Source organism: Falco rusticolus, chromosome 6 (genome assembly GCF_015220075.1).
Source record: "Falco rusticolus isolate bFalRus1 chromosome 6, bFalRus1.pri, whole genome shotgun sequence".
NCBI classification, from domain to species: Eukaryota; Metazoa; Chordata; class Aves; order Falconiformes; family Falconidae; genus Falco; species Falco rusticolus.
Genome location: NC_051192.1, coordinates 73,300,092 through 73,313,280, shown reverse-complemented (window position 1 = coordinate 73,313,280; position 13,189 = coordinate 73,300,092). Strand labels below are relative to the sequence as shown.

The window sequence follows — 13,189 nt, the reverse complement described above, 5'->3', positions numbered from 1 at the left end:
TATTTTCATACTTCATTTATTTTCATTAATATACGTTGTTTAAATTGCCAATATGTTTATTCCAAATAAGAATAATATAATTTTTTATGTCTGTGCTAACACAAACGGCCTTTTCCCTTAGGATCTTCAGGAAGAGATTCTTCTTAGAAAACAAAATGTTGATTTGGCTATACAAAATGGCTTAGAGCTTCTCAAGCAAACAACAGGTGAGAGCTTATATAAAACTATGATTCGTCAGGCTTTTTTTCTTGTACTTATAGGTGCTTATGAGAAAATTTAAAGTGGAACTTGTAAATATTGGTCCATAATTGCTGGTTAAAGCAGTCATAGTTGTTTATTTTAATAAAGGTTTGAGGTCATGGTAGGTTGTGTTTTTGGGCAAATTTTCCTATTAATGTAAGTGAGTAGAAGTCCTTTTTTGCCTGTAGAGAATTTGGCTCAGGAATCCTTTATTATTTTTAGTGAAAAATTACTTTAGTGAACCTGCATTCCATTTCTAATAGCAAGTTATGGACATTAGTCATAATGAAGGGCTGTTTGGCAGTGGACGCAGTCAATTCCCTGCAGGCATCCACAGATGAATGAGGTATTAGACTACGTTTTATTGCAAGAGGGAAGCTTCACCCATTGAAGCTAATACTGTGGGAAAAGTTGTGTTCCAGTTGTACATGACGTGTCTGTTCTGTAGGTCAGCATTTGTCCATATTTTCCAGTACTTCTGAAGTACTTGAACTCTTTAATAAAGACACATATGGTTGGGAGTCGAGGGGTATCCTTTTCTGTTCATAACTTAGACATTGTGCATAGTGTATAATGAAATCTGAATACACTCTAATATTAAAGTTCAGTACATTGTTTTTATTTTAGCCTGTTGAGTTGTGTTGCAAATGGGTAGTAATGAGAGTGTACAGTGATGTCAAATACTGCAGTAATTGAAAATCTTTTTGTTGGGTTTTATTCTTCACATTTTCAATAACGCTCCAATAACTTTTTCTTTTTTTTTTGCCTTTGTAAGAAGTATTGTGAATTTAAGGCTGGCTTTTTTTTTTAAAGAGTATTCAAGTTAAATATTGGGTCAAGTCCTTACTTTCTAATAGTTCAGTAAAGCAGAAAAAAGACAGAAATACAGATCCTTAGCTGAGGTAAACTCCATAGCTCTGTGGACTTCAGTGACAGTGGGATAACTTACAACAGTTGAGGATTTACCTTAAAATCTTATTTGGGTTATTTTATAAATTAAATACTGAGATTTCTGTAATGGGTGGGGGTTGGGATTTAGGTTTGGTTTTGGTGGATTATTTTTTTTTCCTTTTAAATATTTGTGATCCTAGGAAATAACATCTCTCTGTTATTTTAGGTGATGAAGTTGTAATAATTCAAGATAAACTGGAAGGCATTAAAGCAAGATACAAGGACATTATGAAACTGAGTTCTGATGTATCTAAGACCTTAGAGCAGGCTCTGCAGCTTGCAGGTCAACTGCACTCCACTCACGAGGAGCTCTGCAAATGGCTTGACAAAGTGGAGGTGGAGTTACTCTCATATGAAACTCAAATACCAAAGGGTGAAGAATTAAGCCAAGCACAAGAAAGACAAAAAGTAGGTTTTAGAACCTGTGAATTATTAATTGCTGTATGATTCAGCTAGGTTTTGTGTTAATTTGAGTTTGGCATGAAGTTGTTTTGTGAATAACTAATTTTGGCATCAGATTGTTTGACTAAATGTCACAGTAGTTAAGAATCAAATTCACTTACCAGAGTCATCTGTTATAATCACTTATGAAATTGGGCTGAGGTTTATTTTTAGCACAAGAGAAGGACAGTATTTCCTTTTTATTGTAGCAGCTACTTAATCCTGGGAAAACTCTTTAAGTTGTCGAAGTTATTTGGTTCTTTAGTTGTGACGTAGATAAAATCCTGTAAAGTATAAAGAGAGTCAGCGTTTAAAATATGTATAGTAATCTTGTTTAACAATATTTCAAGAGAAGAATTGTAGTATAAACTGGATGGTGTGGACGATGTTAGCGGGGGAAGCTAAAAAAGATCTTTCCATTAGATTTCTTACATATAGCTAAAAAGAAATGAAAGAGCGGGTGGGAGCTTCTGTACAGGTAAAAACTTCCTGAAGTGTTGTGTGGGGATTTGTTTGGAATTTAATCCAGTCATTGCGTATTTAAGAAATCACTTGAATTCCTCATATTTTGCTTTATTGCATGCCTGATTTCACTTCCTGGTGATTTAGTTCCTTATGGAGTTGCGGGTTGCAAGGAATATCTGTTAGTTTTATTTTCTTTGGTTGCTTCTTTAAAAACTCTTGTGAAATTATGAAGAATTTCAGACTGTCATATTGACTGGAGAAATCTATTTAAGATGTATTCTGTAGAAAATTCTCTTCAAGAATCACACACCTTTCTAGCAAACAGGTTACAGTATCAAAAAGCTAATACAACTGAGCTGAAAATAAGCATGCTAAGTTATCTCTTTGGTTTGTGTTGAAAACTCTTCAGTTCTCAAACCATGGAGTAGCTGCAAGAATAAAAAAAAAACCAAACAAACATGTGCAAGCTGTGCGTGTGCAGCTTTTATGCTGGTATGTTTACTTTGAATGGCCTTTTTCAGGAGCTGAAAAAAGAAGCAAAGAACAACAAAGGCTTACTGGACACTCTGAATGAAGTCGGCAGTGCCTTTCTGGAGCTGGTGCCGTGGAGGGCCAGAGAGGGGCTTGACAAAATGATAACAGAGGACAATGAGCGTTATAGATTAGTGAGTGACACGATCGCTCAGAAAGGAGATGAGATTGATGCTGCCATCCTGAGATCCCAGCAGGTACTGAAAATTCTTTGGGCAACAACAGTTTCTGGCCACGTGCACCTCAACAAAAGATGTCCTTTAATAATATTGCCAAAAGTTTGTTGTGCTTGAGCAGCAAAAGGCTTGTTTGAATGAAATGGGAATTCACTGTTAAGATACGAATGCCAGAACTCGGGTAATCTCTACACTGTTGTGTCAACAAAAAGGCAGGCATCAGTCTTGTAGCTAAAATTGCTGTAACTATCCTGTGGCTCCATAAATGGCAATTTGTGTAAGTAAGAACTGAATGGCCCATGTCTTTTGTAGATCATGTTCTGTTGGTCCAGATCCCCGGCCAATTTTACTGGATGTCACACTGAAATCACTAGAGTTGCCACACCTTTTAGCATCAGCTGATTGTCTAGCTCCTCTGTACTTTCTACAATTAAAAGCTGGATCATCTTATTCAAGCTGTAGTGGAGGATTTAAATAACAATTGTTTTTATTCATATCCAAAATACTTTTCTTCTTGGGGCTCAAAAATTGAGTTATTTGTTATGTGAAGGTTTCTATATATGCAAGGAACTGTATATATATGGGCTTGCTTTGAGAACTGACAGCCTAATTTAATCACTAAATAGTTCCATATATAAGTTTGCTTATAGGTGCATCATGGAAAGAGGATTTTTCTAGTGTCTGCCTAAAGTTTGGGCATAAAAATGTTGGTGAGATTTCTGTTTATGCTCATGGTTCCCATAAACAGTTAACAGGACAAGGAGAAAACGTGTGATATTTTCAAAGTTTGCTGAAAGCTGACTAAAAGAGGCTGGCAGTAACTCAGATCACCTCATAGCTGAGATTAAAAATCACGTTTCTTTTTAAGGGGTTTGCTATGAATATTATCTTGTCTCATTAGCCAAATCCTCAAAAATGAAGGGTGATTTATTTTTTCTTTTGAGTGATAAGGTGAGATAGGAGAGTATATGTTGGCTGTCCTTCAACTTTTTTGAATTCTCTGAATATGTTGCATCCCCTAGCACAAGTTCAGCAGATTCAGGTCCAGGCATGAAAGGTCCAGAGCTGCTCTCTGCTAGCTAATGTTGTGAGCACACATTGCGCCCTAGTCCTGCGTATCCCTGACCTCCACTGCAGCCCAATTTGCATTGCCACAGTATGCTCCTATACACCATATCCTGTGATAAATATCAAGTGGATTAACACGCTTCCAGTGAAGGATAAGCTACTTCCCATTTAGCTCAGAGAAAGATTGCAAAATAAAACATATTTTTGGAGAAGCTAAAGCAGCTGTAGAGTGTGCTTTAGAAAGCATTCATGAAGCAAATCACAATGTCATCATGTTCAGAATTCAATCATTTTTTGTTAAAAGAATAAGTACCACAATGAACTATGCTTGGTTAAACTGGGGGGAGATGAAATAGATGGTTTTATAGTGATACAAGTGAAATTCAGGGCTCATAAATAACTGTCATACATAATGGGAAGAAAACACTTCAAAATCTGGATGCAGAGAGTACCAATTTTGTGCTTTTGATGTCTTAATATTCTATTTGAACACAAGTTGGAAATCCTATACCCTCAGCAAATGGGGGTTAGAGTCCTGTCCTTCCTCAATGCCATATAATCAAGAATTTTCACTGTCATGCGTTGATTTTTGTTCCTTCCGTTAAATATTTTCTCAATAGTACATACCTACGGATATAAATCACCTTCTTAATTTCCTTCATTTGGATCATAAATATATGAGCTTCCCAAGAGCTTTGTTGTGAACTGCAGTTTCTGAAGCTAGGATGTAACTATCACTGGTATGTGTGCTTTGTGCTGATGGTTACAGTGCCGATTGTTTCAGAACGCACCTTTCTATTAGGAAGTCACAATGTTTAGGGACAAAGCTTACTTTCTGTTACTTCACATGAGAAATGGCATATAGTGAAAAAGAATGTGCTCTCTTTCATGTCACAAGTGGATTATAAAGAATGAAGAAGGTTGACTCATAAAGAATGAAATCTCAGAACTGCTTCTTCTGTTTCTCTGTGGGTTGTGATTAACCGCTAAGACGAGACTGATTTAGTAGCTAAGGTGAACTCCAGCTATGTTACAGAAGCAGGGCTGTAGACCAGCAGATTTAAAAGGCAAGAGGGACTGGGAGTGGTCAGAAGGAAACTTCTGAGGAGAGTGTGGATATCAACAACACAAATACAGGGTCTGACCTAAAACGTCCTGATAGGCTTTCACAATAGCTCACAGTCATTAATGTTCAGCTAATTGCAGTGGGGCTCAGAGTTGAAAATAAATAGCTTAGGTTTTAGTAGTTTCTACGATGACTGTTCTGTGCATCTGTTTATTACATGTGATGTTTCTCTATGACTTAATCTCAGAGCTGCCCCCATTGAGTACTGCAGCATGTGTATACTAAGCCACATGCCTATAAACTTGAACTGCAGAGAAGTATGATTTTTTAAAATTTGGTCTTACTTGTCAGAAGAATTAAATCTCCACAGACTTCTTTTCAGGATTTCATTCTCTCCTTTGTAAATTAGTAAGAAACAGATCCTTTAAATCCTCTCATTACTTTAGTGCTTTAGAGGTAATTTCTGAAACATTTAAGCATTGACTAATGGTAGTTAAAAGTTAATCTTTTCGGAAAAGGACTGGCTGCAACCAAATGCCCTGAAGAATTTTCATATTTAATCCAAGGTCTAGTTTTGGATGAAATGCTGTCTTCTCTAAATTCAGTGAGGTTTTGCCACTGACTCAGTTAAATTGTGATTGTTCTGCCTTTATCACTTAATACCAGAGCAGCTCTTAAGATTAAAAGGGTGACATCAAACAACTGTTTATTCAGATAATTGCAACGCTAGCAGTAATAATAAACATAGAGATGGAAAAGACATGTGAAAGCAGAATAAAATGAAAATAAACAGTCTGGTTAAAATTCTGAAATTATAAGCCTTTTTATTTTCTCATGTCTGTTAGCAGTAGGCTTTGGAAAAATATATTTGCTTCTGTTGCTTTGTCGTGCTTATGAATTAAGCTTGCTTGTATTACAATCTCTCAGTACCATTTTGGGTGTAGCATTTCATTTATATAAAAACCTGATACGGAAAGTGAGCTGCTGTCTTTCTAACAATTCAAAAGTATGCTTTTCATTCTTTAAAATTTTTGAAACAGTCATTCTAATTCCGTGTGTGTAGAACCACTGAACTAATTCGTGTCCTTCTCTTTTAGTTTGATCAAGCAGCTGATGCTGAATTTGCCTGGATTGCAGAAACAGAAAAGAAACTGATGTCTCTGGGTGATATTAGGCTTGAGCAAGACCAGACCACAGCTCAGCTACAAGTTCAAAAGGTAAAAGAAATGCATTTTCAACTGTCATGTTAATTATTGGCTGGCACACTCTCCATCTAGAAAATGTACTGGCATGATTTAATTTTCCGTCTGTCATAATGCACTTCAAAAATAGTTTTTGCTGCATGTACTCTATTTTTTATTTATTTTGCTGATGAATTTTTATTGTGTTCCAAGGCTTTTACCATGGAGATTTTGAGGCACAAAGATTCTATAGATGAACTTGTTAAATCTGGGGATAAGATTATGAACACGTGCACTGAAGAAGACAAACAGACCATGAAGGTAAAGATCCTTAAACTGCAGCTACAACGGTAGATATGTAGGCAGTGTATAAGTAGAAAGATTCCTATAGTGACTTTTTTAAACACAAATGAAAAAGCATTGATTGCGTCCACTTTTTTGGTCTGAAGATTATAATCCTAGAAAAAGTGCTGTTGTGTATGTATCACTGTCCTTCAGGATGTTCAAAGAGCAAACACTGTGTACTTGCTTCGTTGTCTGACACTAATTTGGAGCCCCATTTACCATCTGCATGCATGGTAAATAGTATTTTAGCCAATGGACAATTGAGTGAATAGGTATTAGTCATCTGGTGTGATGTGTGTGGAATCTGGCTGTTTTATCTTCCTGAGTTCCCTAGAGTCACTCTGCGTCTGTGTTTCTGTGATGGATCAGATGGCTGTGCAGAAATGAGCAGAAATGAGAGTAAAGATTCAGTTTCTGCTGATTTCAGTGTAGATGTTACTTGCCAAGATGATTCCATCCTGTTGACTAACACAGTCAGTGAAAGGCATTCTTATGCCTTTACTTATTACACACAGACACGGAGCCTTGTGTTGGCGCTGTCTATGTAGAGAAATGGATTTTTCACATTGGCATTTAATAATGCATTAGTTGTGGGATTGGGGTTTTTTTGCTAAATTGTGATGAGGCTGGGTATGTTATATAAATTTAGTCCTTCCAATGACCACCCTCCTTGAAGAGCAATACTTCACTAATTGTGCTTTACTGCAGGATCTCTGAATAAATTTCATTTGCTCTTAAGTGAATTTAAAATAGACAAGATGTTCTGTCTATGAAAATGTAGTCATAAGGGAGAGCAGTTTTATGTGAGTCTTTATTAAATATTTGTATTTGTAAAAAATACTGTAAATCTGTGTGTTAGGCTATTTTTTGTCCTTTAGATAGCATCTCTATACTTAATTTACATGCAAGACATAACAAATGAAAGGATAGCTTGTTCTGCCAAAAAAGATTCTTTACTTCACATTCAATGGCTTGCGTATGTGTCTAGTTTTTCCAAAGCTAGCATTTATGTGCATTGTCACATACAATATTTCAAAGAAGTAGTAACATGGGCAGTCTTCCATAGGAAAAATGTATAGCTAGTTGATACTTCTATTATCACATGCCCAAATACAATAGACTTACATTGTTTAAACCTTTTAGTTATATTATTAATAGTAACACATCCTCATTAACTAATGTATGCTAACCTGGAAAATAATGTTTTGTGATTATTGTTGCAAGTTTGTAAGCTACAAGCACAACAGTATACCCTATTCTTTTGTCAGATTTAAAAACAAAGCAACAGATTTTTGTGTATTAGTCATGCTTTGATTCAGAAATGCTGTGGAAAACATAGTTTTTGCTAAGTGTCACTGAAGATAAGCGTCCTCAGTGAGGAAGTTGGACTAACATCTTCGGTCAAATCATTTGCAGCTTGGCTAGAAGCCCTATGAATAAAGTGTTACTTGAAAATATCAGTATCATTGAACATGTTCTAATTACCTTGAAACTACTCTGCCAAATTCATATCTCCCGCAATATTGATTCTGTCCACCTTAAACACTGGTGCTGTAGAAACATTACCAAATTTAGATTTGGTTCACTGTGGTTTGGTGCTCTAATTATCAAGGATTGTTTAGAAATTAATACAGACCTGTGGAAAAAAATACATTGCTATTTTTTGTTAATATTATTTTACAGAAAAAGATGGAAAGCCTCTTACAGAAATATGATGCCATCTGTCAAATTAACTCTGAAAGAAACCTCCAGCTGGAACGGGCTCAATCCCTGGTTAACCAGTTCTGGGAGACTTATGAAGAGCTTTGGCCATGGTTAACCGAAACAGAAATGATCATTTCTCAGCTTCCTGCGCCAGCCCTTGAATATGAAACTTTAAAGCAACAGCAAGAAGAGCATAGGGTAAGTGTTTTGCTAGTTTTGAATAACAAAACTGTCAAAGCCAAGCAGTACTCTCCCTAGAATTGTGGAGTGCTCTGCTAAATGCTTCAAACCCAGTTATACTTCTGTTGAAAAAATAATTATTTAAGATAATAATACAAAACAAATACTTTTTCAATCATGCCTCTACTGTTTCCCAGACTGTGCATGCAAACAAGATTCTGTGACGAAGGCATCAAAACATGTATAAGCATAAAAGAGCTCTAAAGGTGGAAAAATTGTCATTATAGTGAGAGAGCTGAGCACTCAAAAGTTAATAATGAAGAATTATATTTAAAAGTACACATTATTGTCAGTATTAGAACAAACCAAACCCATAAACAGAAAGAACAGACATCGGACATTGTAGGAGGAAACAAAAGAATGTAAAACTTGACTATCTAAAGAACTGGCATACCTGTTGTCAGCATGCTGAAGGTGAAATGCTGCCTTTGTGTACAGTCAATCTACAAATATACACATACGCTGATTTTATGCACGTGTGAAAAATTTGGCTTTTGTTTTGTGGGTAGCATTGGATCTAAACCTAGCTGAGCCAGGAAGATGGAATTGATTGCTTGTGTTCCAGCCAATCCCATAATCATTTCTCATGTCAAGTATGTTTGTTATGTAATAATTAAAAGAAATTATGGTTTACCATAACATCACAAAATAGGCGCAACAGTGTTGTAGGCTGGCCACTGTATCAGCTTTCTTACATGGAGGAATAATCAGCTGGGATAAAATTAGTACATTTCATATATGGCTACTAGTATCACATGGAATCAGATGCATCAGGTGAGGTTGAAAACCTGCGTGTTTTGGCATATGCAAAGCCTGTATGGCTACTGGAGAATCCTGTCTCTCCCTACTGAGCATAGAGTAACTCTTTTTTTATTTTAGCTGCCTCAATTAAGTGACTCAGGTTAGGTAGGATGAACCCTGGCTTCAAAGTCTTGTTTACTCTGAGACCAGTTAATGAAGATGTGCCACTCTTATGTACTGGTAAACGCTGGGTTCACTCATTTGTCTTCCTGTTACATCCACAATGAACAAGCATGCTCTATTAAGACTAGCTATATAACATGAGCTTTAGAAACTATCTTGATTACTCATCGTGAACCAAATCATGCTGGCTTTACTTACAGGATTGTTCCCCATCTACTTTAATCATTCTGCTTGCATGAGAGGCCCTTCAGATGAGCTGCTATTTTTGCATTTTCCCTGGGCTATGCTATTAGCTGAGATTTGTTTTTTAAGTAGAAGATTAATGTCAAGGAATTTTAACATGTAATCTGATTTGACATACTTGTTTACTGGAATTGTTTACCCAATAGTAGATCATGGAGAAGACAAAATCATTTATTGTTCTATTAAAAAAAAAAAAAAAAAAAAGGTTCTGAATGTGAATTGAAAACAGTTTTCTATATTCACTTACATTTTCTGTTCTGATGTGTTTACTGATGACTACTTTTTTCCAAGTCATGGAATTCATAGAGCTGATTTTGTGTCAGTAACTTGCAGTCAGTTTGGTTTGAACTGAGCTGTGAGCAGAGTACTAGCATAAGGTTTGGACCCAGAAATTTGCACTTTTGTGGCCTTCCATCAAATCGTCTATTTGTGCGCAAAAATAAAACATAGAAAGTGATTTTCTAAAAATCATCAAACTGTTCTTAGTTTCACCTCTTCTCTGCTAATCAACATTATTTTTCTTGTTGCAAGGTATACAGATACAGTTACATTCTCAGTAAGCTAGAGTCAGGGGTTTCTGTACTTTCATTGCTGTTTTGTCATCAGGGGACTGTAGAGAGTCGTGGCCACTGTCTTTTCAATCTTCTCAACCTTTCCTCTTCTGGGGAGGAGCAAGTAAGCAAGCCAGTATCAGGATTTCTTTTTAAGGGAAGGAGCTTAGTTGAAGGGAAGAAGATCTATTTATACTGAGACTGATACAGGCTCTTTTCCATGTCTTCATTAATTTAAACAAACTCTCAGCTGGGAGGAACAGAGCATGTGCCTCTTACGTTCCTACACAGGGTCTAGAAGACAGAAATGCGTGGAATCCACAGCACTGAGAGGGACAGTTCCTCACAAGACAGTGGGATTTTTCTGGAGAGGGAGGGATGAGCTGAGAAAACAAAAAGAACTGGAGGGAAGGATGGGGCTACTCCCATGAAAAAACTTCCTCTTTTATCAGATCTATGGGTGCAAGTAAACAAAACCCAAATCTTTGGGCAAGTTGGAAGGCACTTTGTGATCTTTCACTTCCACAAGCCTCTGCACAGTCTTCTGCGGTTTTGACTTAATTCAGAGGTGGATGATGAGAGGGAGTAGACAGCTGAGATCAAATTTGATTTACTTATTAATTACTTGTTAAACTTTGTGTTGATTAGGTAATAGCACTGTTGTGAAGACAGAGGGATCTTGTGGCCAGAGGCCAGACTGCTAAACTAGGTTGCTAGTACTGTACTGACCAGTATTCCTTGTCCTTTTGTCATTTTCACTTATTTGTTTGACACTTCCTTGTGTTAGTTCCCCCTCCTTAAATTAAGGATAGTATGAATTAATATTCTTGCAATGCCAGTACCACCTCCTGTGATGTTCTTCAACGAAAGTCTGCGGCAAGTGACACAAATATCAACATGAAAAGTATATACATGGTGATGTTATGCATGTCTGGAATATTGTTGCTGTTTCTGTCATGGGTACTAAATACGATGGGGAATGTCTGTTGCTAGCATCTTATATTTGACCTGTAATCATATGTCCTACAAAAGTGTTGCATGGACCTTTTCCAGTGCATCTCTAATTGTGGTGTTTCGTGCCTGGATAGCTCTGCGTTGGAATGGGAGCGACCACTGGCAAAGCAGTCATTAACTTTCTTTGATATTTGTATTATACATTAGGACAAAGGGTATTTGTTTGGAATTTCTTGCCAGCTGGATGTGTTAGAAGTGTGGACAGCTGTAATGTGGTGGTGCAAGCTCAAGAAACTGATAAGTTTTTTTGTTTGTTATAGCAACTGCGTGAGCTGATCGCTGAGCACAAGCCTCATATAGATAAGATGAACAAAACCGGGCCTCAGTTGCTGGAGCTGAGCCCAGGAGAAGGTTTTTCTATCCAAGAGAAATATGTGGCCGCTGACACCCTTTACAGTAAAATTAAGGAAGATGTCAAAAAGCGAGCACTGGCATTGGATGAGGCCATTTCTCAGTGTACCCAGGTATCAGTTTAAGTTTCAAGTATAATTGGATTCATTCAAATGGAAAGACACTTAGTCGTTGCCATCTTACATGTATATATCAAGACAAAACTGCTGTTTTATCTGGATTTTTCAACCTAATGACCTATGAATGTTCATATCACTGCTTATGGCATTGATTTTTCTGTTTCTCGAGCAGTAATAGGGTTATAATTTTATATATTGGTCAGTATTATGACTCTGCTGCAGTTGAAAAATGTTACTACTTCTTAATTTTTAAGTAAAAAAATTAGGTCTAAAAATGTGGGATTTTATTTTCACTTCCATTTTCTCTTGCTGGTAGGTTACTAGCCGATGCTTTGTTTGTATATGGATGTCACTATTGATCAGTTAACTTGAGCGTAGTTATATCTAGAATTTGGCAGCTTTAGTTGCAGTCCATTACGAGTGGAACTAGAAGGTAGTTTAGCAGTGGTAATAGCATTTGCTCTTTGTTGCAGACCCACAAGAACTTAATGTAATGTATGCTTGAACTATTACGTAGAAGTCTTGTGAGCAGTTAAATGTAACAAAATGTCATCATAAGCACAAAATTCAGATCGAGCCCACAAAAGCTGCATATCTTAGCCTATGCAGTGAACCTCAATTAGAGTATTGTTAGGTGTCACATTCTAGAGACTTTTAAATATTGAGTTAAGTATGATTAAACCTAAACTGAAAATCTTTTACTTAACCCCAAATTCAGAAAAGAGCTCAGTAAATCTGTGTCCATGAACCCGTACAAAAACCGGAATGAAATACTTTGTTCTGTACTGCTGTTTTTATAGGAAATTCCCCTTTTTCTCTGTTTGCTGGAGATTAAGTGTTATATTCTGCTCAGGTCTAAAATACTAAGTAAAGAAATAGACCTTAAAGTTCTCTTCAAGCCCACATGCTAAATAATTTTTGTCATGGGTCATTGTACTTAATGTCATATTCCTAGCTCCTGAAGACTGTTTAAGAACCTGAGGGAAAAAGTTACATCAGGTATCATTCTGCTTTTGAACTGTTTATAGACATTACATTATACTTTCAGTCATTCTAAAGACCTTACTTATTGACACCTTGGAAAGAAGCCCGATTATTTAAATTCAGTGTTTTCCTTTATCATAAATGCTCAGTCCTCCCCCTATTTGGAGGCGCAGGTTTGAAGATCAAGTTATTTACTTATTATTCGAGTCCCTGCTTTGCATGTGACAGGTATTAACATGTTGTACTAAGTACAGACAACAGGAATAAAAATGCATTCTTTGGTAACAGCTAGAATATAATCAGATGTTGTGAAAATAATTATTTATGCAGTGTCTTAAGGTTCATTTTGTATACGTAAATGTATATGTAGATGTTAAAGCTAACGTTCATTTTCTATACCTAAATGTATATGCAGATACCAAAGCAAAATGTTGTAATACCCAGAATGTAATTTTATATAATCTCCTTTTTTTATTAAGATACGTAAATGTATATTATCAGAGCTCTGTACTATGATGTCTACATCAACGTTTGTCTAGACAGTCCTGGAAGAATAATTACTTAACTCATCAGGTTTTAAATTATATTAAATTGC

General features: G+C 36.3%; 1 protein-coding gene across 7 annotated transcripts in view; it reads left to right on the top strand.

The window, feature by feature from the left end:
* DST (dystonin) overlaps positions 1 to 13,189 on the top strand; it is a 268,181-nt gene that overhangs the window by 206,403 nt on the left and 48,589 nt on the right. For all 7 annotated transcript variants that reach the window (XM_037393117.1, XM_037393114.1, XM_037393116.1 and 4 more), the window contains 7 exons: positions 122 to 206; positions 1,358 to 1,599; positions 2,619 to 2,825; positions 6,036 to 6,155; positions 6,333 to 6,440; positions 8,148 to 8,366; positions 11,401 to 11,604. In XM_037393117.1, the coding sequence (XP_037249014.1) occupies positions 122 to 206; positions 1,358 to 1,599; positions 2,619 to 2,825; positions 6,036 to 6,155; positions 6,333 to 6,440; positions 8,148 to 8,366; positions 11,401 to 11,604 (1,185 nt within the window). The remainder of the gene's footprint in view (positions 1 to 121; positions 207 to 1,357; positions 1,600 to 2,618; positions 2,826 to 6,035; positions 6,156 to 6,332; positions 6,441 to 8,147; positions 8,367 to 11,400; positions 11,605 to 13,189) is intronic.